This window comes from Dermacentor variabilis, chromosome 9 (assembly GCF_050947875.1).
Source record: "Dermacentor variabilis isolate Ectoservices chromosome 9, ASM5094787v1, whole genome shotgun sequence".
Lineage (NCBI taxonomy): Eukaryota > Metazoa > Arthropoda > Arachnida > Ixodida > Ixodidae > Dermacentor > Dermacentor variabilis.
In genome coordinates, this window is record NC_134576.1 from 147935298 (window position 1) to 147961970 (window position 26673).

The 26673-nt window shown below is 45.4% G+C and overlaps 2 protein-coding genes and 1 non-coding gene across 16 annotated transcripts in view; 1 reads left to right on the plus strand and 2 right to left on the minus strand.

Moving 5' to 3' along the window:
• Positions 1–26673, plus strand: part of LOC142557808 (cyclic GMP-AMP synthase-like receptor) — a 221676-nt gene that overhangs the window by 122373 nt on the left and 72630 nt on the right. For 9 of the 14 annotated variants that reach the window (XR_012822848.1, XR_012822850.1, XR_012822851.1 and 6 more), the window contains exon 1: positions 18996–19269. The exons of 1 other annotated variant lie outside the window; for it this stretch is intronic. The gene's annotated coding sequence lies outside the window, so the exon portion shown is untranslated. 4 more of the 14 variants (XM_075669941.1, XM_075669940.1, XM_075669944.1 and 1 more) reach the window with 4 other exon arrangements.
• Positions 7973–8101, minus strand: LOC142558662 (U11 spliceosomal RNA). The gene has a single exon (XR_012823076.1). It is a non-coding gene; the product is annotated as a U11 spliceosomal RNA (small nuclear RNA).
• Positions 16672–18785, minus strand: LOC142557807 (uncharacterized). Its single transcript, XM_075669938.1, has 4 exons — positions 18417–18785; positions 18153–18329; positions 17284–17419; positions 16672–17187 (listed from the first exon to the last, which is right to left on the minus strand). The coding sequence occupies exons 1-4, from the start codon at positions 18605–18607 to the stop codon at positions 16747–16749; spliced, it is 945 nt and encodes a 314-aa protein (XP_075526053.1). The 5' UTR covers positions 18608–18785; the 3' UTR covers positions 16672–16746.

The following is a 26673-nucleotide window of genomic DNA, read 5'->3' on the forward strand; positions in this document are numbered from 1 at the left end:
GGCGTCTGCTAATCAGGCAGTCTATAAGCCCTGTCATACGACCTCGTCAGTTGGTTGCCAAACGCGGCCAACCCAGTAGTGACCATGACAAACAAGACCAAACTGAAAGTGCAGAGGACAATGTTCTGCGTGCTTTATTAATATATGGCACCAACACAGTGCTGTATATTTCTTCACAGGTTACGTGTCAAAAATGCGGAGATATTACAGCTCACACGTGTTCTAGCATATAGCGCGCGGTTTGTACAAACGTAATAGCGTACTTGCCCGATGTATTCGCTTCTGCAGCCTGCACAGCACTCAGTGTGGCCATTGCGGACTTGCATGAGGTCTTGAAGTTTGATTGGATCGAGGCAGCGAAAATGACAGGTTAGAAAAAACGCGACACACGCCTTCCGCCCAGCTGACAAGCCCAAGTTTCGCTTTTCCGCCGGGTCGCATCTCCCGGCGTGGCAGCCCAGACCTGCTACTTCGCGGCGCTTGGGATAGATGGCGCGACTAGCGCTCATCAATATGGCGGCGCGCTTTGAATTCACGGTGTTCTGGTGTATACAGTGGCGTAGCAACAGGGGGGGCCGGGGGGCCGTGGGCCCCGGGTGCAAGGGGCCAGTGACGGGGGGTGTCAGATACGTCTGAAGACACCCCTCTTTCCGCCGGCTACTTCCGGGGAGGGGGGGTGACAGAAGACCTATGGGCCCCGGGTGCCAGACGACCTAGCTACGCCACTGGGTGTATAGCAATTTGATAACTACTCTTCACTTCGCACGGCACGTACACAATAAGTGGCAAGCGGCGACAGAGCGCTGCGCCAACATCTTGTACTTTGGTCACCGTTCCCGAACGCTGCCGGTCGCATTCCCCTAAACGGTGGGTCTTAATTTCTTCACTTAACACATTTCTTAACTCCAGAGAATCACTGTTTACCTCTGCGTCAAAGGGGTAAGAAGAGAATAATCATTCGGTACAGCAGCATAAACTCGCTCATTACCAAAGGGGTCAGCAATGGCATCCGCGTTTTCGCGAGAGAACTTGCATTACGAACACAGTTTTCTCTAATAATACTTTATGGTACGCGCAAACTGTAAGTATGATGAAGTTAACAAAAGAGAGAATCAGCAGTAACAGCCTGTAATATATGTGTCTGGATCACAGTCGCAGTCACTCTTTCACTCATATTGAAACGTCTCAGGGAGGAACAACGCGGCTCAGATGCGCAGATATGTATGTTTTGCTACATTTTGAGATTATTTCACATCAGCGATGCGCCATTTCTACAATATTCGAAGAGCTAGCAGCGATCTCAAGCTGTAGATGTAGATGTAAACAAATGCACCGCTTTGGCAAATCCCGCGCGGAAGGCTGCGCTCGAAAGCTTCTTGAATATGCGAAATGTTTAGTGAATGTGTAAAATGGGATACAAAAAGCGATGTGCAATTGCAGACATCAGCGACAGCGAACTCTAAGGCAGCCGCATCGGCAGACGGAACTCGGCGTGCCTTTCTCGGCCGCGCTGTTACCACAACAGCGCACTCGGGCCTCTTCTAGAAGAGTTGACTGTTGGGCTATAGTTGGTCGTCCATATTTGAAGTAGTGGCTTAGCGCGAATAAAACCACGGAAACAAGAAAGACCGACAAGGACAAGAGCTATTCACAACTGCTTAATGGAAGGAAGAACAGTATATATATATATATATATATATATATATATATATATATATATATATATATATATATATATATATATATATATATATATATATATATATATATATATGCGCTTCAACCACACCGACCGCCGCGGGCCCCAAGAAGCTTTGCGGGAAAAACAACATATCAGGGGACGCGCGAGAGTCGCGCATCCCCACAGTGTGAAGGGCAGATCACGTGGGAAGCGGGAAACCGGCAATCGACCATTGATTACTGTCTGATGACAGAAGGAATTCATGATAAGTTGAGAGAAATTGTCATTGATGAGGAAGGGCATAGCAGCATAGGGAGTGACCATAAACGCATCATTTTGAAAATGGGATATGTAGTTGGGAAAGAGAGCAAGGAGCGCAAAATGGCCAGTACGAATTTGAACGCTGAACAAATAGCAAATATAGTCACTAGAGTCGAGGAAGAACTTGGCAAATGGCCGAGTAAAGAGTCGGAATATGGTGAGCTTCTAAGTGTGATAACGACAGAAATACGGAAAGAGAAACAACATGGTTCATTTGAAATGAAGAAAGAAACCGAAAAGCTGGTGGAACAGGGAGATACGAGAAGCGATCGCCGAACGACAGAAAGCATCTCGAGAGCACAGGCAGGCAAAGAAGGCGCAGTTGCCGCAGGATGAAGCAACCAGTAAATGGGAAATATACCGGGAGAAAAAGTCTATGGTTCAAATACTGGTGCAAGCAAAATTAAAAGGTGAAAGCGAACATTGGTTGTCAGAAATACGTGAGAAAAAGAAGGCCGCACCTAGAATATTTTGGAACCACATAAAATTATTAGGCAGGAAGTCAACCACAATACAACATATTCTAGACGAAGATTAAAACAGACTGGAAGGAGAAGCGGCAATAAATTACATCCGAAAAATAAAAGCCGAATCTTTCCAAGCCAATAACAAAGTTGTATTTGAAGGAAAAAAAGAGCATGAAAGAGACCCAAGTGGAAGGAGCTGGTGCTGACAAATTTCAATTGGAAAAAAGCGGAAGAGAAAATTCCTAAGCCCACAGCCACGGGGCTAGACTAGGTTCCCGTTAGGCTGATTAATGAACTAGGACCAAAAAGTAAGGAAGCTCTGGTGAAAGCAGTAGAAAAAACTTTAAAAGATATACGAATACCAGACAGTCGGCGACAAAGTAGAATGAATGTAATTTATAAAGGTAAGGGGGAGAAAGATAGAATACACTCGTATAGACCGTTGACCATTACATCGGTAATATATAGGTTATAGCAACGCGGGCAATCAAATTAGAGCTGCAAGCATGGGCAGAGACTAATGGCATTTTGGAAGAACTTCAGAATGGCTTCAGAATAGGTAGGCGTTTTGATGATAACTTATTTGTTCTTACTCAGTGTATTGAAATATCAAAAGTAGAAAGCAGACCGTTATATGTGGCCTTTTTAGACATTACAGGAGCCTTTGACTACGTAGACGCAACATTTTGTGGGATATTCTGAAAGGGGAAGCTTAGGTGACGATTGTCTACAGCTTTTGAGAGAGATTTACCTAGAAAATACCGTTTGCGTTGAATGGGAGGGGATGAGGAGCAAAGAGACAGTTCATATCAACAAGGGACTGAGGCAGGGGTGCCCTTTATCCCCGCTGCTGTTTATGATGTACATGATGAGGATGGAGAGGGCGCTAGAAGGAAGTAATATCGGGTTTAATCTATCATACAAACAGGCGGGTACAGCAATATAGCAGCAGCTCCCAGGTTTATTTTATGCGGACGACATTGTGTTGCTAGCTAACAAGCAAAGTGATTTGCAACGTCTGGCTAATATCTGTGGGCAGGAAGGCAACAATTTAGGTTTGAAATTTATTGTTAGAAAATCAGGTGTTATGGTATTCAATGAAAACATGTGAACAGACAGTGGAGATACAGGGCCAGAAAATACCTCAGGTAACAGAATATAAATACCTTGGTATATGGATAAACGAAGGCAATAGATGTATGGAAACACAGGAAAAAAACAATAACAGTGAAGGGGAAGAGAAATGCAGCCGTAATGGAAGCAGTGAGCGCTATGGGTATACAATAGGTACGAGGTGCTCCGAGTATGTGGAAAGGTGTAATGGCTCCAGGACTTACTTTTGGAAATGCGGTTGTTTGCTTTAATTCAGGGGTACAATCAGAACTCGACGGGAACCAAAGGTCAGTGGGTCGCTTCGCATTGGGCGCTCACGGGAAGACCACAAATGAAGCTGCGCAGGGCGATATGGGCTGGACTAATTTTGAAGTGAGGGAAGATCGCAGTAAAATTGTGTATGAAGAACGGCTGAGGAATATGGAAGAAAGTAAATGGGCTGTGAGAGTGTTCAGGTATCTGCACAGGAAAAACATTGATTCACAGTGGAGGAAAAGAACTAGGAAGCTTACCAGCAAGTATGCGGCCTGTAGGGTGGGCAACACAGCAACAAAGAAGGTCAAACGGAAAGTCAGAGAGGCTGAAATAATCTCATGGGTGGCGGCAATGGAAAAGAAACCTGCCATGAGTAACTACTTAAGAGGAAAAAACGAAATCTGGAAAGAAACAATTTATGATAACTCAAAGGGAAGCTCATTACTTTTCGAAGCGAGATCGGGATGACTTAGAACACGCACCTATAAAGCGAGATATAAGAAGGAAGAAGATGCATGTGCTTGTGTGCTTGCTGCAGTAAAGGTAGGGAGACTATGGATCATGTTTTATTAGAATGTGAAGACGTCTACCCAGCGGTCGATTTAGGCACCACTGGCCTCATTGAAGCCCTTGGGTTCAGCGAGAGCAGTGGAAAAGTAAACATGTCCGTAATAGAGATTAGTAAGAGGCGATTGGAGTATTGGTGGAAGTAGGGAAACGACAAAAAAAAAAAAAAAAACGGAGACGTACAAAAGCACAGTTCGCAATAGGTGATCAGAAAATTTGGTTGTGGGAGTTCATAATGTCTTTTTTTTATTATTTAACCTAGGTAGGACACTGGGCAGTATAACAGCAAGAGCTTGGTGGCGCAAGCCACCGCCCCGTTCCAAACGGCACGCTCACAACATCCATCCATCCAGCCCGCGCGAGGCACTGGCGGGAAGGGGCGAGCATTAAAAAGCGCGCACAGCTCAGTGTTTTTTTCTCTTTTTTTTTCATTCGCGTGCATCGTTACCGTTGAGTGTCACTCGAGAGTTTACGCCTGTGTGATCTTTTATGCTTGCAGCACAATGCCGCGCAACTGTTGCGTGCGGCTGTGTACGACGAATGCTTCGAAGAACCCCCAAATCCGCTACCACGAGTTTTCTAGCGACGCAGAACGCAGGGCAGCATGGCTGCGAATCATTTCCCGGGAGGGACCTGGCGGGAAAGAAACAATATGGTAGCCAAATGACAGGGCATTAGTGTGTGCTCTGCATTTTCCAGAGCGCGACTACAAGGCGACCGCCAAGTTGAGGGTGCTTTTGTCAACTGCGGTGCCGACAGTGTTCCCCGGTTGTCCCAGCTACATGAGCACGAGGACCACGCCAGCTCGAAGGACGAAGAGGCCGCGCTTTGAAAGAAGAGAGGATGATCAGCAGTCACGGGCGAAATGCGCGGGCACTGTTGCTTCACATGACGAGCCTGTTGTTGGTCAAAACGGCTCACCGCTTGACAGCAATCAAACCTGTGCTGAAATTGCATCATTTGCAGATGCATCATGCCAAAAAAAAAAAAAAATGACAGAAGAATCTAAGAAAACGCGCCGTCTTCGAGCGAAGGTCGCGCGTCTTGAGCGCTGCAGACACTTCAAGGGATGGTCGATGTAGCTGACGAACGCGCGCAATTTTTTGAAAAGAACAAGGACGTTGCCTATTTTATGAAGGTACTCGATGAAGCTGCAAAAGGCGACAGGACTGCCGAGTTCATTAGGAACCAAGTCCGCAGTTTCTCCATGAAGAAGCCTAACTACATCATTCTAAGGGCGTACATTCCCTTGGAATCCGGATACCAGCCAACGATCCGACATTACGCCCTACATCAAGACCCTTACACCGCATACTGCTCATTAAGCTGCTCCCCCGTAACATGTACCCCGAACAACACGATAAGCGCCGCAGCGCTCGAGCTACAGCACTCCACCGGCACTGCGGCTCGGTGCCGGATGCCGTGTGGGTAGACGCAGCCTGCAAGGGTGATGAAGCGGCCGCTACCGTGGTGGATCACACTTTCTTTCCCATCAGAACACACACTCCCCCCAGACACCTCCCCCGAAGCACGGTATTGTTTTATCAGATTCCAAAACTGCGATCCTAAATTTCGCACGAGCCCGCGCACGGCGGGAATCCTGGAAACGACGCCGCCAACCTCTTAGCTCGAGGTTCTTTAAACCGGGCTCTTGCGGCCTCCGATCCAGGATTCACGATGGAGCACGCGCCCACTTTCAACGAGCTGACGCATGCCTCCAAGTTGGCGCGTCAGCTGCACCGCACCGCACTGCACATCGCACAAATCCCTTAGCAATCAACATGCAATCCTTTAGCGCCACTTCAGCCTGTACTCTCTGTTCTGAAACTCGCGCTTCTGCTCTCCACCTCCTTTCTCACTGCCCGGCGGATCCTCCCCCGAGGAGCCAAGAGCTCTTGAAGACCTGGAAGGACTGGGAGATCCTGCTGCGTGCGCTCTGGAGACCCTGTTGTGCAGACCATGGCTACTGAACGGGCTGCCAGCGTTATAGACTGAAGCAACATAAACGTATGGGTGCAGTGGGATCGTGGGCGGGCCCGGGAGCCCGCGTGCTCCAAATTCCTCAGTCTTCTGGGGTGGTTGCTTGGGCTAGTCGGTCATTCATGATCAAAAATAACGTACTGCGCGAAGGACAAGGACAGCGATAGACGACACACACAGCGCTGACCTCCAACAATATTGCGTTGCCACATCGTGTGTATATATACAAGAAAGGGCATGCGCAGAAAATGTAAGACAGTCACATGGGGTGTTCTAACAGCAAGTCACTGAACTAAGAGCATGGTCACCTGAAAAAAATATTAAAAATTAAGCATTACGATTTCTGTCTGTTTAGATACGTGACTTCACCAGGGGTCAGCGTGATAGGGGGGGGGGGACACTAACGCAAATACTACCACGTTTTCTGATGAAATCAGCTTCCACAATTTCCCGGGTGAGCTGTGCGCTGTGTCTCGCTAAAACCTTCAGTATCTTCAAAGAATGGCACACAGCCGCAGTTCCGGCAATGGATGCCTAAGTGGCCTTGTACAGTGCTCTCTTAGTCGATCGCTTAAAACACCTGCCTGTCTGTCCAACATATTTACTGCCGCAAGACAGGGGAATTTGGTAGACTACATTCGTTGTGCACGTCACAAAACGTTTTCTATGCCAGACAGAACAACTCTGATGCGATTTAGGCGCGTTTATTCGCTTAAGGCACATTCACACCGAAGGCGGAGCGGACAAGCGGATCCGGCCAAGCGGCCGCGGATTTTCCGCTTTGCGGAAAATACGCGGCCGCTTGGCCGGATCGCGCCCGGACCGATTTTTTTCCGCGCGGATAAGTTGGCCGCAGCCAATCAGAACCCGACACTGCGGAAGCGCTGGTGAATGAATGTAAACGAATGTCTTTCTCTGGGCTTTTCGCTTCTGTTATTCAAAAGCGTCAAAACGGCAAGTTGGGCCAGTTGGTTGGGATTCATAGTAAGGTTTGTTACAGCGCAACACAAGACAAGGACGAAAGAAGGTATAAAACGACGACACGGCGCCGTGTCGTCGCTTTATACATTATTTTGTCCTTGTCTTGTGTTGCGCTGTAACAAATCTTGAAAATCGACTAGACAAGTGGCGAGTAAAAATGCCAACGATCTCGTCTTCTTCGTCTGAGCTCATTTTGCTGAAGTAGATAGCGGACGGGAGCGCGCCGACCCACGAAGAAAAAAATATCTAAAGTGCGCGCACAAACCGAAAGTGCCGCGAGATGGCGGCACGTCCTTGAAATTGCTAAAGAAGTTGCGCGATGCCTCGCCTTCCCGCCGGCGCGGGCGCTCGCCGCCTTGAAAATCCGCTTAGATGCTCCGCTTTCGGTGTGAATGTGCCTTTGACAGAGCCGTGACAATTTTTCCGGGGCTGAGAAAACGACTGATTCCCGCACGCTGCCCAATTTTCTAAAGCCAATGGGAGACATCGTATACACTTACGACAGCATTAATAATAGGCACGAACTCATGAAAAAAGGTCAACGGCTAATGAACACAATCCAGGCACCGTCGTGAAAACGCTACGAGTTCTCCGTTTTCTTTATACCGGGGGCGCCGGTGCGAACGGCAACCAACTGCCCCTACTCTAAAAATTCTGCATTCAGAATCTCTTGATAGCGATTCTGTGCACCACGTGGACTACGCGGTGCACGGCAGTTACGCCGAATGCCCTTTTTAAGGAGAGTTTAGACGGACGCCGAACCTTAAATAAAGAGACCTTCAACGTTGCACTAGTGAGACGCCTCTCATTAATCGCTTGTAAATCAGTATTACTGTGGTCCATTATTTCGCATTTAGGGGTCCATATTTACAAACAACAACAAGATGAACTCTTAGTTTAAAGAAACAAACTGAGGCTTTTAGGTAAATGAACAAGCTAATGCATGCCGCTATGTTTGCACAGTTTTTATTCCATTTATTCCATATTGCGCGTTTTGAGACGGTGGTTCAGACGGCACATGCTGAGATCCTCGGCTAGGTTACGGCAGCCGAGTGTTTAAAAGAGGGGCACATTCCACAGAAATTCATTTTGCTGCTTCAGTCGCCAGGTATGTGAAATACTGAAATGAGAGCGAATACCTGCGAATACCGCTACCACCGGCTTTGCAGCTATCATTGAAGTAGTGGAGAGTGCTGCCATCTGCCGTCGCAAGAGAGGTTTTCGCATGGGTTTTCGCTACCAATGTTTTGTGCATATGGTTTTGTGCATAGAGTTTCTCACTACGTTACCTAGAGGGAAATCTGGCGCTGTGGTATGCATGGGAATGCCGGTATATTGTGACTTCGGATTGGCATAGTTCTCGGAGAGACAGCAAACCTTGAAGACGCGCTTGACAAGTACCGTTCCGTCTGTCACAATGATTCATTTTCTACAAAAACAGCACGTGAAAAGCTGTTTTAGCTTTATTATTACGCAAAAACATGTTTTGTTTAACTATGAGAACTTGTTATTGCGTGTACGCTTATATGTTACGTAAAAAGTATCAGCGGGCCGCTAAAGTTGGAGGACAGACGACAAGGTTCCCGCTCGCTTTGAAACAGTTTGTCGTCTGTTCTTGCTTTTCTTCGCTTGGTCATGCATTGTGAGTGAGTAAAGATGTAATATGCGTGAATGGAAACATTTTATGAAGATTTTACTTTGAGAACGCGTTATTTGCACAGCCATATCCACGTTTTAGACGAAGCCTCTTACAACACCAGCCAACACGAGCCTCGCAGACACATGTACCGTCATTCCCATGGCGACACGGTGCCCCCTTAAGAAACTCCCATGGACGTCAGACTCTGCCCAGGCGGCGCTGCGGAAAAAGCCATCACCAGCGCCCCCATCGCAGCCTTGGCGCTAATTGGGTAGTGCGAAAAGAGCTGTCCGCAAGCGAAAGTGCATAGGCCACAATGGACCCGCCGCTTTCGGTTGTGTTGAGGCACGGTTTTCTCAAAATCAAGGACCTGGAAAGCTTCTTCCGCCCATCCACCCTTCGGAAAGGGAAGAAGCTCAGCAGGGCGAAGTACGTGTATAATGTAAAAGAAGTCTCGGGTGTTATTTCGGCGTGCTGCAACTCGCAAGTACAGAGAGCATCGTACGTCATCGAGTTCGAGGTAAGCACTCCGACGTCCCTTCTCCAGCGCTTAAATGTGTTAAATTTGGATACGTACATAATGTCAAAGCTATGAAATACATACACGATTAATTCAGTTAGCTGCGTAGCTTACGGTCAGTGGCACAAAGCTCGCATTGGCGACCCTCGCGTTTTCGGTTGCGTTCTCGCTTCAGCTCTCGCTTCCTGTGCGTTCGATCGTGTTATCGCGCACCTTTGAGTTGTCTTTTGTTTGTATTTACTGCAAATGTGATACGTACGTGTCCGCTTTCTCAGGGTACAACCGAAGGTAAAACAAACCTAAAGGTGTTCACGAGCAATATTTTGGGATTTATTTGTTTGAACTCATGTTAGCATTTGCTAGTTAAAACCGGAACGTTTAACCTTCAAAACGTGCGTGCGCGATGCTGTGTGGATTGTGGGAGGTCCCGGTGTGTGCGATGTTTATCGCGCGTCTTGAGTCTGCCTTTAGCTGCTTACTCCGTGTTACACGGCGCGCGCCGCGGTCAGAGATTGCTGAGCTTCGTAGTCCGTGGGAACGGGACTCTAGCTCGAGACAGCTATAAATTAACTAAAGGAGCCCTCGTGAAGCGAGGGTTTTGATGCTTCAGGGCACGGTTTGAGAGCGTCGTTTCTCCGACACGCCGAGTGCGCATCGTGCGATAATTAAACCGCATTTACTCCGGACAGTCCGAGTTCCTCAGATCAGCGACATATACAGGATCCGGAGAAAGCGACTCGCGAATATCACTCTAAGTATGATTAATTAACCTGTAGCTGCTCGCCACAGCACGATTCTTGGTGCACTGTGCGTGTAGACATCTTACCTAACGGATTTGAAACTTTCTTGCGGCAAACGCGAAGGGTGTCGCCTATCTCATGCCGCTGCCGTGTATGTCTGTTCGTTCATCCAAGCGCAGGGGGAATGCACGACTACGACGAGAAAATGAATATCAACCGACAGGGAAGCGATTCGCGAGTTCCTTTAGTAATGTCAATAAGTTCCTCTAGTAATGTCACTCGATAACTAGTTGCGAAAGTGTTGCAGGGCCCCTTTAAAGCCAGCACATGTAGCTCATATGGCGTTATGAAACACATGCACACACAGTCTGAGTGCTTGTACACTAAATATACTATTGTGTGCCTGCATGCACTTAATTGTACCTTGCAGGTCACATTCTTTTACTGATCTGCGAACACTGCATTTCAGCTTAACTCTGACCGTTGCATTGCAACTGCGAAGTGCACCTGCAAGGCTGGGTGCCATGGTGCATGTAAGCACGCTGCAGCTGTAGCTGTGTGCATAAATGAACAACAGCTGCCTTCATGCACAGAGCAGCCACAGACATGGGGCCATCCAACAAGGCCGAACATTGATGCCAAGGAGTCCATTGAAGAACTATTTGGCAGTAAGTTCAATCTGTAACTTGTTATGCTTGAGAAGACACTTTTTTCTTCATTCGTTAGGCAGTCCTTACCTACTTTGCTAGTGGATTTATGTTTAACCTTTTTGATCCAGGTGACAAAGAGGTGTTCCTAGGTGGAGTAAGGCCAGCCAGAGTGGCACCTTCATATGCATGGGAGCACTTTTCCGCAATTGAATCGCCACACACCCAGATGCAAGAGCTTGCTGCTCTCAATAGAGTTGATAAAGAGGTGAGGTGTGTGCTTGAGAGCTTACTTGACGATGCGTCCAAGGCAGCAGAACTGTCACGCCTACAAGAAGTGTGCACCTGGGACAAAAGTATGCCCATTTATAGTGTAATGGCATCCAAGCTTAAGGCGCCAACCATAATCACCCTTGCACGTCGCCGACAAGTGGACTATATGTCAGTCGCTGAGAGAGACTTCTTCTTTTCTAATGTGGTGTGCACCCAGAAAGATGCTGAAGAAATTGCTCTCAGCACGGTGAAACAGGCTGGATGTGGAAGGTATACCTCCTCATGTTCTTATGTTGGCAAATTTTAGCAAACAATATTTTTGTGTATGTCTTGTCTATCGGTAATTGTGGCACACATCAGCATGCACAAAAATTTTTAGAATTTCAAGCCTGTGCTTTTATGTAGGTGGCACAAGGAGCGAGGAATACGTTTGTCAAGCTCTATTGCCCATAGAGTTGTGGCTCGCAGACTGCCACTTGAGACCCTTGGGCAAGAGCTGCTCCGCAGGAAGCCATTCAGTGGGAAGGCAGTATTGCACGGTAACACAAACAGTCGGCATGTTCACTATTGTTTGCACAAGCTTACGTTTACGCAGAGTTTTTCTTAACATTATTATTGCTCCTGAATGCTTTTCATACTTCAGGGATAAGCACAGAGGCTGAGGCAAGGAAAGATTTTGAGCAGAAAGCTGATCAGTCAGTTGTCGAGGTGAGTTATGCATGTGGAGGCTTCCTCCTGACAATAGCTGTTGAAATATTTGACAAATATATTCTAGCAAACCCGAAATGAAGAAATATATTTTTCTGTATCCCCAAATGCTTTATATAACAGGAATACTGAACGAGAATTGGGCTTTATAGATCAAGTGAGCTTTACATGTAGTTATGTTTGTGAAGACCTGGCGTTTCAAATGACATAGGTTATAGTAGATGACTTATTGTCGTGTTAGTATGCCGGATAGTTATTCAGTATGGGTTACATCAGCATACATGAGTTCCTGATAAGTTAACATCAGTGGCTGTGTCATTTTTCACCAGACAAGACTTGGCTTCACCAGTAACTGTGTGCTTTCACATAGGTACTTTAGGAGATGGCGTGACATCACAGTATATACTCCTTTTTTTTCTGATCTCGTTCTTTTTGCCACAATTCAGTAGTGCAGTGGGGTAGAGCACAATGATTCAAGTCAATTTTTGTAGCCTGCATGCTAAGAAATCAGATCTTTCAGACTGACTCCAAACAAATAAGTGAATTTTATTAGCCCGACATTTTGGAGCGTCAGGTGCGAGGACGATTGCTTCTGCGTCGTGAAGACGAGGCACGTCAAAAACCTGCTGAGACACTTGAAACTCCATAGACCCGGATATACAGTTCACATATGAGCGGGAACAGACCGGATCGCTCCCATTCCTAGATGTACAAGCTACACGAGCAGACGGCATTCTAGAAATTTCAATCTACCGAAAACCAACCCACATGGGCTGCTACCTTCACTTCGAATCCAACCATCCAGCAAACCCAATTTAGGCAGCTGTTGTAACTTATTCATTCAAAAGAGCCGAAACTCATTCCCCATTAGACTCTGATCAAAAAAAGAAAAGAGAACGGTTCTCAATAAACTTACAAGGAATGGCTACACAGAGGAATTCATTGGAAATACAACCCGACAACAAAAAAGAAGAAACAAGCTACAGGACCCTCAACCATTGACGTCTCCCCTACCCAGCCCGGGAACGAGTGTCCATCCCTACGTCAAAGACACCAGCGAAGCTCTTGCCGAATATTGAAAAAAGAAGGCCTCAAAGCTGCGCACAAACCGATAAACACTTTCAATATCTTCCTCCCTAAACCAGAAGATCGTCCACCAAAAGAAAAAGCTCAAGACGTCTACGAAATCAGCTGTGCCGACTGTCCGGCGTTGTACATCAGGGAAACTGAAAATCTAACAGAAAGAACCAGACAACACGAGAATAACGTCAAAACATTCAACAGAATACACAGCGCCGTTGCTGAACATTCTGAACCCGCCTACCACAAAATTGCTTTCCAAGAAACCCAAATCCTTCAAACAGAGACGAACTCGCGAAAAATACTACTGCTGGAGTCATGGCGCATTCAGAATATGGGGAGGTGGGGGGGGGGGGAGGGGTCACCGCAAACAGCGTGAAGGGCAACCCTCGGTGTATATCCATGGCCTTGGCGACATGGTGAAAAGATGAAAAGGACGCCCAGCCAGCTAAATCCCCGCTCGAGGTCACCAAGACCAAAACGTCTGCGCTCTCCCATGCCCGTCCCCTCCGCCTCCCGTCAAGGGCACTCTCGCGGGTCAAGCTCCCCCAGCATCAGTCATCCCAGCCGACCGCTGCAGCCATCCCCTCCTTTCTTCCCGATTGTCAAGTGTCTCCTCACCTTCCCTACTCTCCCCTCCTTTTTATGAAAGACGCTTTAAAAGCTGTACACCACCCCCCAAGGATACCCCCTGAAGTAGCCGAATAGGCTCCCAAATGTCAGGCTAATAAAATTCATTTATTTGGTTGGAGTCAGTCTGAAAGACCTAATCAATTCCCCAACCGGACAGGTAATTCTGTTGAAATGTTCAGCAACATGCTGAAAAATCCTATGCAATCATTTTGGTGCCTCTGGAAAACTGTCCTAGTAAAAATGATGTATGTACATTTCAACATGCTCAGAACATTGGTATATTTTTTATTGATAAGCTGAATTGTGATAACCTTAAGCCTCAGCAATGGTTCTCGTAGCAATTTTCATCACATTGCGATATAAACAAGGACATATTTACCATCAGGGTATTATTCCAAAAAGTAACCTCTCATTTTTCAGGGCTCAGTACTAACAGTAAGTGCATTGCTTGTGTAGATGCAGTGAAATGTCAGAATTAAATGAGTATCTGCCTTGCGAAAATATATGCTACAGTGTTCGTTTACTTTTTATAACCTTATTTTCTCATTGCACCTTATTAAAGACAAAGTAGCAATAGCTGTGCTACAACTGTGCATGAATTTATTTGAACTGATTTGTAATTATTGCCTCTGCACTGAGAATGAAATGCCAGTATGCATGGAATGTTGTGTTACCATGTGAGATCTAACTGCAGGTTGGACTAATAGTTAAATTGAGTCAGCCATGGCTGTGTGCCAGCCCTGATGGACTGTTCAAGGATGGTGAGGAGACTGTGCTCCTCGAGATAAAGTGCCCCTTTTCAAGGAAAGACAGTGTGCTGATTGATGCTGACAATGAAATTAGCTTCATCAGCTATATCTTTTATGAAGGTGGCAAACTAACGCTGAAGAAGCGCCACCAGTATTACACGCAAGTGCAAATTGCAATGTATGTGACAAATACGAGCAGATGCTTCTTTTTTGTGTACACGTCTGTGCAGAGCATTGTTATTGTTGTACAGCGAGATGAAGCATTTCTTGCAGAGTCTGTACCTGTTCTTGAACACTTTTATTTCAACTTTTACATTAAGGAACTTCTTCGTAAATAAAGATTGTTTATTATGCTAGTGTAGTTGTAGATATCCTTGTAAAATATGCAAGACAGAACTGAAAGGTAGTTAATGTGTGCTTTAATATTAAATTCTTTATCAGGAATCACAGGTGGTATTGGTAGATCCTGTTTCTTTATATGTATTGTTTCTACTACATAAGTCCCTATTGAAATATTCTCACATTATACGAGACAGCAATACTACTCGGAAGGACTGTGTAGAGCACTTGTTTCCGGATAGTAAGTTGCAGTGATAAAATTGAAGATGCCAAACACAAGGTGTTGGCGAAGTATAACCAAAAAGCTAGTGCATCTGCCAGTATGACTTTTTACATTGACCTAACTGTGCTTTTAATTATATAACTCTTGTGATTTGTTTGCTTAAAGGTGTTTGTCATTCAATTGCTGCAAGTTGCAATGACTGGATGGTTGTCTCTTTATTTATGTTAAGTGTGCACAATGCACAGCATGGATGTTTTGTAATTTAACTATGGTGTTTTTGCCCGCCATCTTGTTTATATCACCATAGAGTGTAGTAAGAACGCTCACAATTTATGAAGTTTTTCTGTTGTATTTGTTCTCTTAGCATGTGCTTGATATTAAACGCTGGATTGTTTCTCTCGCTTGTCAAATTTTACTCATGGATTTGTAAATAAATTTGTTGTATTTGTAACTCCGCCCTAGTTCTCTATATTCACATAAACATCCCGATTCACAGAATCGCTGTTTAATCTGGGTCATATGTGGTAGCATGCAGAGGGAATACGACAGCAAAACAAAAACAACTTTGTGTCTGCCAAGTTCACCTTGCCTGTCACAATGGATTTGTTTCAACTAGCTAAAAAAAATTTCATAGTGCATGCGTTAAGGCAGTTCGCACGATAAGTGCTCAAAGATATCGTGCTAATGCATACTGTGTATCGCGTAGCTTATGCCTACTGTGCACTACTGTTGGGCTCGTTTTCAGTGACACTTGTCTACAACGAATAAAATATTTATTACGACAAATGCACTCAATAAACATTGCTGCAAGATACAGTGGTCTAAAATTATGAAGTACAACAAGAACAATAATAAATGACTTAATATATGTGCGGCATTGTTTCCAACCTAATACTCACATTATTACAGCAGTGTACTTAAAGAACAAAAATATACGTAGTGCTCACATTATTGCAGCAGTGAACTTAAATAAGAAATGTGCAGGCACTACGAAGTGGGATGATTTTGTTTATCCTCCCGGCACTGCTACTGCAGTTTGTAATAAGTTTGTAAACAATAAAGGATACAAAAAATGGTAATGGAAAAACAGCATGTAAATGAGCTTCAGATGCACTATCTGTTTGCAAGCTTTGCCAAGGACTAGAGCAATATAACCAAAAGTATGAACAAGAAAATATTTCTCTGTACGTAGCCATTGTAGGGGCTTTTAATTATGCACGATTTGTTATGACAAAATCATGTGTGGTTGAAGGTTTGCTAAAACGCAGCACATGTGAAATATGTGATCCGTTGCAGGAATCAGCGAAATTGGTATACGGTGATTTAAGATATTGTAATGCTTAATCCTCTTAATTGCCCTCTCCACATGTATGCGGACAGAAGCAACAGAGTAAGTCTGTTCCATTTCCTCAGGTGTGAAAGGAACATTGCTTCCTACTGAAAAAGGTGGCATTATGAGGACTACTCCTCTATCAGCAAGGGAAGTTCTGATGCCTGGAAAGCCCCTGTCAGCCAAAATTGTGTCTTGAGCTTCAATAAGGTTCAAAAAATTTGAATCTAATGTAATATAAGTGTCTGAACATCTGCCACCATATGGTTTGGACTTGTATACCACCATTCCATTTGGAATGATAGCAACAAGAAATTTTAATGTGTAGGTTCCTTTGTATGTCGAGTAGAGCATGTGTTGCTGCCTTACCTCAGATGGGGTTTCAGTTTTCATTTCTGTGCAATCAATGATGAGTGTGCACTGTGGATAGTTTACTTTAAAACAAGATGGCTGCGACAACATTATGTCAGTTATAGGGGGCTTGTAAATCCAGTCCTTTGTTATTTCAGTAGTGTGTGCAGCACAGTGTAGAATGCACGGGACGCAGTTTTCTCATGCACTCCAAAAAGAATAGCAACTGCAGAGAATGATATTCCCAGCTTCATTTTCATTAAAAACATGAGCAACTTATTTTCGACTGTAACATCACTACTCCTCTCCCTAACTGTTGGTAACAAACTGAGTAATAATGCAAACACATTGCTGTCAACACCACACAGACTTCTTAGTGCATCTGGGCTGCCAATGATGCTGTGGAAGCCACCAAAAAAGCATGTTCTAGTGCTAGGGCCAACAGCAACACTCCGTAAAATATGCTGCTGAGTTACAACAGTTCCACTAGCACATTCCGCAGGAACAACCTTAAGACTTTGAGGGGAAAGCCCAGGATCAGGAATACCTCCTTCAGTGACGGGGAGAACTTCTGTTTCGATGCTGTGAATCTGCAAGCAAGGAACCACAAAGAAAAGAATTAGAGATACGTGCATTTGAAATCCCAAGAATTCATACAAAGCATACCTTAATTCTGGCAAACTTACATTTTGCATTTCAGCTGCAGCATGTTCTTGGGTTGTGCAGCTTGGTATAGTGCCTCTTGCACACTCGGCAGAAGTTGAAAGATCTGTGCTTTGCACAGTTGTAGCTGCAGCATCTATCTGGTGTCTTTTCTGCCATCTGAAAAGTAGAATGCTGAGGCATGTATGTGATGCATGTAGATAGTGAACAAGGGACACCATGATTTTTCAAGGAATATAGCACTGAAACACAAAATTCAAAAAAAAAAAAAAAAAGTTGAGCAAATTAGAACACACCTGTTTTTCTTTTTTTCATTTCATCAACAGGTTTGTTTATGTGCATATAAACATAAAAATCGAAGCATTTCGAATTGGTTCATATTGAAAATGTCCTGAACAGAAGACTTAAGTATCTCCTACATTTTTTATGCATTTTATTGTAATGTTATTTCTCGCAATTATTTACAGAGAGTAAATCCTTCCATGGACGTTTTCAGGGCAACAAACAGAAAACGTTTTCTAAGGCAGCAAACAGCGTGCGAACATAACGAAAGTGCGCTTCCTACAGTGCCTGCGCGCCGCATCTTTCTGTCTCGCAGGAGCTACAGCAGACGCTTCAAGCAGCACACGCGCACAAATAAATGTAAATAAACGCGAATTTTTTTTTACACACGTGCGTTACTTCGCAATTACTCATCGAGTGCACCTACAGCAACTTCATTGCTCACATTTGAAAAACCCAGTCGAGCAGGCTCAGCACACTGCGAAGCGTGCTTGTTGTATCGGCGCAGGACGTACGAAGTACCGAAACTAGAAATGAGCTCGTGATACAGCGATGCTCTAGGACAAGATTTTGAATTCATAAACGAATCGAAATGTTTGAATAAACTGACCTGCCAAATCTCTCCGCTCCACTTGTTGAGTCAACCGGAGGCGGACGTCTGTAAACAGGTGGAAATACCGATGGCACATACGCAGGATGGTCCGCAATGTTGCTTTTTCTGTTGCCAACGAAGTGGCGGCTGCATATTCTGGAGTTTTCGCTTGGTTGCCACATTCCTCCATCAGGGCTACGCAACACAATTACAGCAGAACAATATTATCACACTTTCTCATGCGAGGCGCTGTGTTGTGGGGAATGAAAGTAATTCGATTACCCCACACGTTGCACGGCCCGTATCCAGCGCTCTCGCCTTTCCCCTTCATATGATCGCGATGGAAAGCGGTAAAACTGAACGTTGTTATTCAGTCCTTCACGTTCATGACAATTCACAACACAACAGTAGCGTCGATTCCGGCGTTTCTTCGTAGCGCACGGAGCTATCGATGCTGCCGTCGCGTCTGCCATCGGTCCGACGAGTGAGCCAGCAAGCTCTTTATGGCAGTTCGGCGGCACGTCCAACTAGCGGAGACATTCATAGCTGTCTGTCTGGGTGCTAAATGCGCAAAACACTCGCAATATGTCCCAAAATCAGTTTAATTGTTGTTTCGCACTCGCTAGCTCCATAGGCAACTTAGCAAGGGAGTCGGGCTTCGCACTACTCAATTACTGCCTCTTCGTATCGGCAGGTGGCGCTACGCGTCTTTCAAAACTCCAGAGTCTGACGTCCATAGACGGTGGCGCCAGATTACCCTCTAGGTGTTATAGTGAGAAACTCTATGGTTTTGTGACTGGGAGCATCTCAGAGGCATGGGCCTATGGGCATGGGCATGCTCGGAGGCGATGAAGGTGATCGACTTTTGTCGAGAAGTTTACCATGTGCTAGATCCTAAGAGAGCAGTTCTTTTTTTTTTTTGGCCAAGGTAAATGAACTTGCAAATATCAAACCATAGCGAAACATGATCAAACGAAGAAGGTACCGGGGCTGCAATGGGTGTCGGGCAGAACGTGCAGACAACTGCCGGTTCGCAGCTTATCGCTTATCTTGCAGGGTTAGTGGCGTGACTGTGGCAGTGATCCCCGGTGATCCTTAGGTTGCGACGTGCTACGGTGACACCTACTATACGAAGGTAAGGGCCAGTATGTCTGCACACCGTGTAGTATGCGGTGATAAATCGATAAGTGATGATTTTGCGACCTGCACATAGTTCCAGATTGAACTTCGGGGAGCACTCCTCCACACATTCAGATTGGTCGGTGACGCGAGCGAGAGCGAAATGTGCTGGGGACTCTGTGTAAACACACGCTCGCTCAAGTGTTGACAGATTTGCACACTCTTTTAATACGTACGCTGTCAATGAATACACCAAATGCACTGGTAAATTGAAGCGCGAGTTAGCGCTGCACTTCTGATGCAATTCTGCTGTATACATTGATGAGCTGCCCTTCTTGCTGCAGTTCTCGCAAATTTTTTGCTGGTTGACCTGCTTGGAAACATACAAAGCTATAGAGTGTCACCAACTTTCAAGTATATTGTTTTTTATATCTTGCAGAAGAGAGAAACCACACGATATATTTAAAGGCGGAGCAATCCCAGCCAAAGTAAAGGAGCACTGGTGGCAAGGCCGGGATTGCTCCTTTGTGGCGTAGGCATTGCACTCCTACGCTGCAAAATATAAGAAAGAATTCAATTGAGTAGTGAGAGATAACTTAATTGAAAAAAGGCAGAGAGGTCGGCCTGAGCTAAGGCACTCAAGCCTGCTACTCTGCAAAGGGGGGGGGGGGGCAGCAATGGGGACATAAAGGTGTGATGAGGGATGATGATGACTTAGCAAGAGGGATGCGCAAAGGTGAAAGCAAGTTCAACACTCTGATGATAAACATTCACAAATGTCATCCATGAAGCCACTATCAGGTTTCGTATCAAGTCTGTAATCACCAATTCAAGTGAACTTAAACATAAAGGTCATCATCATCATCAGCCTCGTTACGCCCACTGCAGGGCAAAGGCCTCTCCCATACTTCTCCAACAATCCCGGTCATGTACTAATTGTGGCCATTCCGTGCCTGCAAACTTAATCTCATCCGCACACCTAACTTTCTGCCGCCCCCTGCTACGCTTCCCTACCCTTGGGATCCAGTCCGTAACCCTTAATGACCATCGGTTATCTTCCCTCCTCATTACATATCCTGCCCATGCCCATTTCTTTTTCTTGATTTCAACTAAGATGTCATTAACTCGCGTTTGTTCCTTCACCCAATCTGCTCGTTTCTTATCCCTTAACGTTACACCTGTCATTCTTCTTTCCATAGCTCGTTGCGTCATTCTCAATTTGAGTAGAACCCTTTTCGTAAGCCTCCAGGTTTCTGCCCCGTAGGTGAGTACTGGTAAGACACAGCTATTATATACTTTTCTCTTCAGGGATAATGGCAACCTGCTGTTCATGATCTGAGAATGCCTGCCAAACGCACCCCAGCCCATTCTTATTCTTCTGATTATTTCCATCTCATGATCCAGATCCGCCGTCACTACCTGCCCTTACGACTTCCAGTGCCTTGCTGCCTATTGTAAATTGCTGTTCTCTTCTGAGACTGTTAAGCATTACTTTAGTTTTCTGCAGATTAATTTTTAGACCCACTCTTCTGCTTTGCCTCTCCAGGTCAGTGAGCATGCATTGCAATTGGTCCCCTGAGTTACTAAGCAAGGCAATATCATCAGCGAATCGCAAGTTACTAAGGTATTCGCCATTAACTTTTATCCCCAATTCTTCCCAATCCAGGTCTCTGAATACCTCCTGTAAACACGCTGTGAATAGCATTGGAGATATCGTATCTCCCTGCCTGACGCCTTATTTTATTGGGATTTTGTTGCTTGCTTTATGGAGGACTACGGTGGCTGTGGAGCCGCTATATATATCTTTCAGTATTTTTACATACGGCTCGTCTACACCCTGATTCCGTAATGCCTCCATGACTGCTGAGGTTTCGACAGAATCAATCGCTTTCTCGTAATCAATGAAAGCTATATATAAGGGTTGGTTATATTCCGCACATTCCTCTATCACCTGATTGATAGTGTGAATGTGATCTATTGTTGAATAGCCTTTACGGAATCCTGCCTGGTCCTTTGCTTGACAGAAGTCTAAGGTGTTCCTGATTCTACTTGCGATTACCTTAGTAAATAGTTTGTTGGCAACGGACAGTAAGCTCATCGGTCTATAATTTTTCAAGTCTTTGGCGTCCCCTTTCTTATGGATTAGGATTATGTTAGCGTTCTTCCAAGATTCCGGTACGCTCGAGGTCATGAGGCATTGCGTATACAGGGTGGCCAGTTTCTCTAGAGCAATCTGCCCACCATCCTTCAACAAATCTGCTGTTACCTGATCCTCCCCAGCTGCCTTCCCCCTTTGCATATCTCCCAAGGCTTTCTTTACTTCTTCCGGCGTTACCTTTGGGATTTCGAATTCCTTTAGACTATTTTCTCTTCCATTATCGTCTTGGGTGCCACTGGTACTGTATAAATCTCTATAGAACTCCTCAGCCACTTGAACTATCTCATCCATATTAGAAATGATATTGCCGGCTTTGTCTCTTAACGCATACATCTGATTCTTGCCAATTCTTAGTTTCTTCACTGTTTTTAGGCTTCCTCCGTTCCTAAGAGCATGTTCAATTCTATCCATATTATACTTCCTTATGTCAGCTGTCTTGCGCTTGTTGATTAACTTCGAAAGTTCTGCCAGTTCTATTCTAGCTGTAGGGTTAGATGCTTTGATACATTGGCGTTTCTTGATCAGATCTTTTGTCTCTTGCGATAGTTTGCTGGTATCCTGCCTAACGAAGTTACCACCGACTTCCATTGCACACTCCTTAATGATGCCCACATGATTGCGGTTCATTGCTTCAACACTAAGGTCCTCTTCCTGAGTTAAAGCCGAATACCTGTTCTGTAGCTTGATCTGGAATTCCTCTATTTTCCTTCTTACCGCTAACTCATTAATCGGCTTCTTATGTGCCAGTTTCTTCCGTTCCCTCCTCAGGTCTAGGCTAATTCAAGTTCTTACCATCCTGTGGTCACTGCAGCGCACCTTGCCGAGCATGTCCACATCTTGTATGATGCCAGGGTTAGCGCAGAGTATGAAGTCTATTTCATTTCTAGTCTCGCCGTTCGGGCTACTCCACGTCCACTTTCGGCTATCCCGCTTGCGGAAGAAGGTATTCATTATCCTCATATTATTCTGTTCCGCAAACTCTACTAATAACTCTCCCCTGCTATTCCTAGTGCCTATGCCATATTCCCCCACTGCCTTGTGTCCAGCCTGCTTCTTGCCTACCTTGGCATTAAAGTCGCCCATTAGTATAGTGTATTTAGTTTTCACTCTACCCATCGCCGATTCCACGTCTTCATAGAAGCTCTCGACTTCCTTGTCATCATGACTGGATGTAGGGGCGTAGACCTGTACAATCTTCATTTTGTACCTCTTATTAAGTTTCACAACAAGACCTGCTACCCTCTCGTTAATGCTATAGAATTCCTGTATGTTACCAGCTATACTCTTATTAATCAGGAATCCGACTCCTAGTTCTCTCCGATAAGCCCCGGTAGCACAGGACGTGCCCGTTATTTAGCACTGTATACACTTCTTTTGGCCTCCTAACTTCACTGAGCCCTATTATATCCCATTTGCTGCCCTCTAATTCCTCCAATAGCACTGCTAGACTCGCCTCACTAGATAACGTTCTAGCGTTAAACGTTGCCAGGTTCATATTCCAATGGCGGCCTGTCCGGAGCCAGGGATTCTTAGCACCCTCTGCTGCGTCGCAGGTCTGACCGCCGCCGTGGTCAGTTGCTTCGCAGCTGCTGGGGAATGAGGGCCGGGGTTTGATTGTTGTGTTCATTTAGGAGGTTGTGGCCAATTACTGCACCAGGGTGGCCAATCCTGCTCTGGTGAGGGAGTGCGTTACCGGTTCTGGTCACCGGGATCAGGCCACACTCCAGGCCTGTTTTTGCAATTTTATCAACACGCGGATTTTCTTTTAATCCGGCAGAAAATTGCCGGCACCGGGATTCGAACCACGGACCTCTTGCACGCGAGGCGGGTGTTCTACCTCTACGCCACCGCTGCTACATAAAGGTGCTAGGACGAAACTGGTGTGTGGGCCTCCCCTGCGTGAACAGCACAAGTGCCAAACAAAAGCTTTATAGCATATAAAGAGCTGCGATAAGCGGCTCCAGCACGGCGAGCACTTGTAGGGCACATTTAGTGGCCGGATTGTCAAGACCACGAAGAATCACGTGCATTGACTCACCAGGTGCTTCAGCATTTTTTGTACACTCTCCTTCCCATTGTGTTCATCTGCTTACTTGCCCGTAGTGTCACCGGTTTCATTGGCCCTGTAATTCTTGGCTTCAGGGTGCAGAGGACCACTAGGGCCCATTGGCATGGCCGTGGGCCTAGAGGGCAGCGAAGGCCATTGCATGTCTGTATCAGCCGGTGGAGGTGAATGTTTGCTGCGTGCTCTCGTCGACCTTAAATTATCAGTAGACGCCGTTGCCGTCCTCGATGCACGCACAGGCAGAGGTGGTCGTGGTACCTGTGCCACACTAGGTAGTTCTCCTGAAATGGTTTTGTGATCCTTCTGTTGCGAGCATTGGTCACTTTGGCGAACAGATTGAACAGCCTCTTTATGTGACAATTGGCCTCTTGCCATTTTTCGAAGAATATGAACCTCTTGTTTCATCTTCAGGCATTCCTTCGAAGTCGCTTCGTGAGAGCCAGTACAGTTGGAGCATTTAAATGAGGACGCCTCACAGTCGATGGTATCATGCTCTCCACCACAATGTGAGCAGGTGGCTTTGCTTCTACAAACAGCTCTCACGTGTCCTATCTTGTGACATTTCCAGCACTGAATAGGCCTCGGAACGAATGGTTGTACTCGGTGTATCATGTAGCCCACTTTGACAGACGCTGGTAATGTCGAAGAAGCAAATATTAACTTGATACATCAGGAGTGCCCCAAGCGATGAATCTCAAGAATGCGCACCGATGACCTCAAAAGACTCTTGAGGTCTGCATGCTTGATTTCAAGCTCCACGTCGGAAATCACTCCAGTTGTTTCCTACCCGTAAGTAATAAAGGAGTGGACGGGGATTGTGCTTAACTGTGGAATGGTCTTTAACTTCTCAAGTATTGCGGAATTTTTCACATCTATCGTCAGGATGTTCTTGTGAACGTTGATCCTGATCTCGTTGATTTGCCCAGGGGCCACACTTTCAAAATATTCGGGTAGAAACTGCCTGCTGAGGGAGTTCATGCTGTGTGACGTCGAGAGTGGCACATAAGAAACCATGAAGGATTCCTGCTCACTCTGATTTGACGAAGTCACTTCAGTCGACATACGGCACATCTTCTTCATATGGCGGCCCATGACTACAGTGTACTCGCTTTCAGAGTTCATGGTTTCTGGCTTTGAGCTCTCCCAGGAATCGAGCTGGTCTGAGCTTTCAAAGGCATTTCATCCAAAAATGAGCGATGAAGTAGATGACTGACCTTGTTCAGGTGGTCATGGGAACATCTTCTTGCTCACCCTTGATGAAATGACTCTCATGAAAATGGCAAGAACATAAAAAAATGCATAATAGCGAGAGGCCCAGAGCACCAGTGAGCTCTGGGCACTTCTTTCTCTTCAAATCTCAATTGAGTAGAAAATGCACAAAGGCACTCAACTATGAAACAAGCAATCTGTGTGGTAAGTCTGCTCGGAAAGTATCAAGGTGTAAGGACTTCGCAAACGTGACATAAATTTTTTCAGCAAAAATCGAACAGCAATCTTCACTCTGACCTACGTCTTCATATTTCCCAAGCAATCACAATATTGAACATGTTCTCGGGTGGAAGGAATTAAGCTGTTAAAGAATCACTTGCCTGTAATCATACCAATAGGCCAAAGTGGGGTTTAAGCCCCTGGTATGTGAAGCGAGGTGAAAACCTCAGTTCTGCGCGATCAAAAAAAAAAACCCCCAGCAACAGTTCTGCATCAAGCAACTAGGAACAGTTCAATAAGCGCAAAGGCATGCATAAAATAGATCCAAGAACATGATCTGTGTGACAGCTGGTGCAACGATATAACATGGCGCGTAAAACTGGTGAAATCAACTTTGCAAGTGCACCTTAGCTAGAGCAGCATGGTAAAGAACTGGCAAATGGCGTTCAGAACCTAAGTGAGACACCTTTAACCCGCATGATGCACTGTGGATAAACCGAACCAAAGCATGGATATGCCATGATCAACTTCGTCACTTAGCTGTGTAAACATGATTGAATGCGACAAACACCAAGATGACACAAAATACCATGAGAAGAACAAATAACCCGCCAAACAATGGCGATCCTTTGCTGTCGTTACTGCTGCTCATGCCGCCTCGCGTTGAATGATTAGAACCATGTCACCAGCAAGCTTTTGCAAGTATTCGAGTCCCTAACCATGCAACAATTGTTCTTCGACATGCTTTGACGATTTGGCCACAACCTGCACGCCAAAGGCATTTCTTATTTTGCTCCAGAACCGTAAATCAAACGCAAAAGCACGAGCAACAATGCAGAAAACTATCGTGGATGGCTGCCTCCTTTCCTGTGTGCAGTTAGCTTGGCAGCCACTAGTGGCGTGTCTGCCAGTGCACACTACGCTTATAGGAAGCATTCGATGAAATGGTGGCACAGCCCTGGGGGTGGGAAGGGTTGGTGCTGGCTGCCGCTGACGACGGCAAGCGGCAGCAGTGCGCACACACTAAGCAAGGCTCTCTTTGCATGTTCTTGCACAAAATATGCAAATGACTGCTTGTAAGATAACAAAAAAAAAAGAAAAACACCGCAGTTTAAAGTGGCTATGGCAACAAAGAACAAAAATGATTCAGGAACTGTACATTCACACATATCTTTGAAAATATTTAAACACAGTAATTCACAATTTGAAATAAAGATAGGAATAGAGCAACAGAGGTATTTGCATGTTGATGGGAGTGAACGCATCAAGTACCACAGTGGTGTCATGTGCAGAAAGCGTGAATTACAAAAATTGCCTATTTCTAAATAAATTAATCGAGCAGCAAGAAAAATAAAGGGCAATGTGTTGGTGCATGATGCGACTGTTGCTTTTTTTTTTTCGCATACCAAACACCTTACAGCATTGGTAACCTAGTCCCCAGCAAGTAACAAAGATGAATAGGCCAAATCAGGCGCTGACAATGTCATTTAGAAGGCAATTCCACATTTCGATGACTCAAGAAAAAGATGAGTACTTATAGATGTTACAGTGTGGAAGGAATAGGCGAATGCATTTTCAATTATTAGTTTGTCTAGAGTGATGATTCGAAGGTTTCGGGCATTCATCCTTATATTTATGAAGTTGTAAAAAGATGAAAAAAAAAAAAAAACTTTAGGCAGGATACTTTTTGCTGGCCAGCCAGAGTTGCCATATTCGCTTGCATATGGAGTGCTTTAACACTTTCCAGCCTGGCATACTTTGGATAAACA